This window comes from Cannabis sativa, chromosome 1 (genome assembly GCF_029168945.1).
Source record: "Cannabis sativa cultivar Pink pepper isolate KNU-18-1 chromosome 1, ASM2916894v1, whole genome shotgun sequence".
Taxonomy (NCBI): Eukaryota; Viridiplantae; Streptophyta; class Magnoliopsida; order Rosales; family Cannabaceae; genus Cannabis; species Cannabis sativa.
In genome coordinates, this window is record NC_083601.1 from 59,310,612 (window position 1) to 59,315,041 (window position 4,430).

Consider the following 4,430-nt stretch of genomic DNA (forward strand, 5'->3'; position numbering starts at 1 on the left):
CTAAAATTATTTCCCTAAATGCATAGTTATTAAAATTGGTCATATATGACCACATTGTTAATTTCCCAAAAATACCCTTCACATTTGAAAACCCTAAACTCAAGCATCTCTCTTCCTCTCTGCCGACCACGAAAGCACCACACCCACATCCCACCATCACCCAAAACCCCCATCGGAGCAACCCCAGTCCGACCCCAACCCCTCCGACCCAACCCGAAACCCCACACCCACCGTCATCAACGCATATCCTTCATCCTCGAACCACCCACGCACGGCGTTCACCACGCACGCCGATCACCACGCACGCCGATCCACCACGCACGGTGAACCACAAAAACCGGCCGAACACCACTGGAGATCCACGCCAAATCGAACCACCATGTCAAAGGTAGATCCACGCCGAACCGAACCGCCCCCTCTCACTCTCTTCGTCTCTCTTTCTCGGACCGAACTGACAAAAAAAAAAAAAACATATGGTCCGATGGTCGGACCACATGGTCCGATGGGTCCGACCAATCAGACCCATCGGACCATGTGGTCCGACCATCGAACCATATGCCTTTTTTTCTTTTTTTTTTTTTGTTTCAATTTGAGGAAAACGAAGAGAGAGATGGACATGGTCCGATGGCTCGGACTACATGGTCCGATGGGTCCGATTGGTCGGACCCCATCGGACCATGTGGTCCGACCATCGGACCATATGTTTTTTTTTTTTTTTTTGTTCGGTCCGAGAGAGAGAGACAAAGTAGATAGAGGGGGGTATTTTTGGAGTTTTGAAAAAAGAGTCATATTTTTCATAGTGTAAAATGTATTGGTTCAAAAAAAAAAATTGAACATTTTAAGTATAGAAAATCAAATTTCCCTTTGTATATCGGAGAACCATCAACTGATCGAATGGATCGTTCTCGGTTTTACCGCAACAGTTGAACAGAGTGATTCGAAACTCCAACCAATGCTTGATGGGATCTTGCTCTTCTACCATCTGAAACCATAGTCGAGCAACACCCACTAGACATTTTTCAGCAACTACTATTTTTTCTTTCTCAGGGATCTGACTAGCCCGAAAATAGTGTTCTATGCGATGGACCCAACCAAATGGATCCTCACCTTCAAATAACGGCAACATCGGCACTGTCGTGGAGAACCAGAATCGTTGCTCTGATACCAATTGATAAGACCCGAGAACTCCAACTCAAGAACACAATAAAACAGTAACAATAATAGGAGTAGAACAGTAGCAAACAATAGGAAATGTATATTGAATGTATGACAAACCCAATTACAAAGGATAGGAGCCCTTAGGCCCCTTTGGTGAAAATAGAGATTTACTCAAACATTGCCTAGCTTCTCTACTATCTTACTCACCTATATATACTATTGTATTCTCCCCTAAACACTACCCTAAAAACAAAGACTCAAATACCCTTTTATTTAATATAAGCTAGCCCACCATACTAATCCCAAGGCCTAACAATGTGTCAGAATGGAAATCCTAATACATAGGGTATGCACATTTGAAAGTATATGCTTGAAATATAAGTACTTATGATAGTTCAATACAGGAGTTGAAAAAAATGAAGAGGTTAATGCAGTGTTATCTGTAGATTTTGTATGAACATAACATAACTTATACTTTTTGCTAAAAATTATTTCCTTCATATATTCCAAACTGATATGGAGAGTTTGCTGCAACAAGTTGATGAGATAAAAGAAGGCCCTATTGGAAAGGCAAGTACTATTAATTATATGACTGATTTGATGCTGTAACTTAGAGTAGTCGACCTCTTACATATTTTTAATTTGTTAACTCTTTCATTATACGGTCAATATAAACTTGCTTTAGTTCTTGATAATGATCTAAATCACCCTAATATTTACTGCCAAATTCTCGCTGCATATGGAAATACTAATTTTGCACTAGAACCTTATGATGCAAGTCTCTTTCTTTTAACATTTTCCATACAATATATTTACTTACTATGTTATTGTGTTATATGTATATTATATTTTTCTTAAACTCATATTTGGATTTTATGAGGATTTTCAAAAATTAAGTTAGATTAATATAGATTGGAAAACAATGAATGAATTATATCTTCAGTCAATATTTCAAATGACTGATAAATTTCTATTATTCATTGCAATGACCAATAATAGAGCCAGATTTATAAATGTAAGCGCAATATTATGAAAGCACTTGAAAAAACTCAACAATAGTTTGATAAGATGTGTGCTACTACAAAAAATATCTTGATCAGTGTAGTATAGTTTAAAAACACGCAGTGCCATGTAGAAATGAAAGAGAAGCATTTGAAGTGGGAACTTCAAATCCTTTTGATGTTAAAAGGAAAAAAATAAAAAAAGTTAGTTTGATATAGCAATTCATTAAGTTACTCTTTGGGCCTTTTTCTTATTTATCTTTAATAATTACTACTACGATGTTACATTGTATTATAATTCTTTTTATTCTTTTTGTACTTCACATAATTTAAGTTGTCCTTATTTATCATGAAACTTGTATTGTCCTTGTGCTGCAATTGCTACTTTATTTAATTTAAATGCCTTATGTTTTTTCTTTGACAATGATTGCCTTTTTCATTTTATAGTAGAGTGGACTCTGTTTCGGCATAGTTAAACTTGTAAGTTTGTAGGGGATGATGACAGGTAGTTCTTATTTTGAAGTTAGAGTGTATAGTGCTGGGGTTAATCTCATTTTTTGCATTGAAACTGCTAGCCAAATTTTATTTTGTTAATGCTTTTAAAGAGAAGACAAATTCTCTGCTTTGGATATCTGTCTAACCCTTTCTCTATATGTATGTATATATGAGTGTGCGTATATGTATCATAACAAAAGCATGATGGAAAAGAGATTAATATTATTGTTGGTAATAGAGTCACTCACACATTTTTTTTATTGATCAACATAATGTGATTAATCTAGAATAATGGCTTCAGTTGTGTTTAATCTAGAATAATGGCTTTTAAAGAGAAGACAAATTCTCTGATTTGAATATCTGTCTAACCCTTTCTTTTGTTGTTAATTAACTAGGAAGCGGCGGAGCTTCTTACAATTGTGGCGATTTTGGCCATATTGCTAGGGATTGTAGTAGCGCTAGCGGTGGTGGCCGTGGTGGAGGTTCTGGTGCTTGCTATAACTGTGGAGAAGTCGGTCATTTGGCTAGGGATTGCAGCAGTGCTAGCGGTGGCCGTGGAGGCGGTGGTGGTGGAAGGTTTTGTAGCGGTGATGCTGGTGGTGGCAGCGGCGGTTGTTACAGTTGTGGAAAACCTGGGCATTTCGCAAGGGAGTGCACTGAGGCAGTTTCATTTCTCACAATGAAGAAGAAAAGGAAGCACAGAAGAAAGAAAGAAGAGAGTAATTAGTAAATATTCTCCTCCTTTCTATTTTCCAATTTCATCTTTTGGTTTTTATTTTGTTCATTCTAAGCTGTGGTGGGTTTATACATAGGAAGATGTTTTTTTCTTTCTTAATGGGGTTTTGATTTTTGAGTTGTTTCTAAGGATGATGATATATGATGATGATGAAAAAAAATAAATAACTATGTTAGTCATATTGTATTTACATAATCACAGTACCATATTTTATTATATGAATGTATTTACATAATCACAGTACCATATTTTATTATATGAATAGTACATTATTTTTTATGTGATTTGATTAATAAATTTGGGTAGTTATCCTGCATATTGTTTTTATTTTTGGTTGGAATTATTTGGTTTTAGATTTTTTTTTTTTTTTAAATGGTTTTGCTTCAATTCATAACTGAAGCAAAAAACAATTAGCGTCATTGCATTGGTTTTTTGCTTCGGTTATGAACCGAAGCAATAACTTTTTTTTTGCTTCGGTTCATAACCGAGACAAAAAAACATTTGGCGTCCGTTCTAAACTAAAGCAAAAAATATGACTATTTGCGTCTGTGGTTATTACGTCGGTTACCCTAACCGAAGCAAAATGTCATTTTTGTAGTAGTGTTACTTACAGGCACTCTGCCAAAAATTCTAAGAAGCTCCCTCTCAAAGTATAAGAAGATATCTAGAATAATCTTTACTGTAATGACCTTGTAATCTCAAAAATAAATTGCCCAAAGAGGCCAATACAATGGACCCGTAGACTAACGATCATTAATGCCTAAACCCTGTAAGAACCTGTCTGTTTATTAATTATTATTCGTATTTCTTTAAGCTCTAAATATATTTAGTTTCCAAAAAACTCAATAAATAGATTGGATCACTCCTTTATATAGAAAGCAAGTGATCATTCAATTTACATAATCGATTAGTCTGGATTATTACAATGTTAATTATATTCAATTAACGTAAAAAAAAAGGTCTATAAAATAAATAACAGTTTTGACTATTCTTATTTAATATTTAAATGAATGTTGACATCGCACATCGACTATCCTTAT

General features: G+C 35.2%; 1 protein-coding gene across 1 annotated transcript; it reads left to right on the forward strand.

Moving 5' to 3' along the window:
- Positions 1-1,674: 1,674 nt before the first annotated feature.
- LOC133035372 (cold shock domain-containing protein 3-like) lies at positions 1,675-3,706 on the forward strand. Its single transcript, XM_061111213.1, has 2 exons — positions 1,675-1,732; positions 3,050-3,706. The coding sequence occupies exons 1-2, from the start codon at positions 1,675-1,677 to the stop codon at positions 3,379-3,381; spliced, it is 390 nt and encodes a 129-aa protein (XP_060967196.1). The 3' UTR covers positions 3,382-3,706.
- The last annotated feature ends 724 nt before the right edge of the window (positions 3,707-4,430 follow it).

Excerpts from the sequence above, each read along its gene's own strand:
- LOC133035372 (XM_061111213.1), top strand. The coding sequence starts at position 1,675 with ATGGAGAGTTTGCTGCAACAAGTTGATGAGATAAAAGAAGGCCCTATT. Across the intron at positions 1,733-3,049 it reads AGGCCCTATTGGAAAGGCAA|GAAGCGGCGGAGCTTCTTAC; the intron begins GTACTATTAATT and ends TTAATTAACTAG.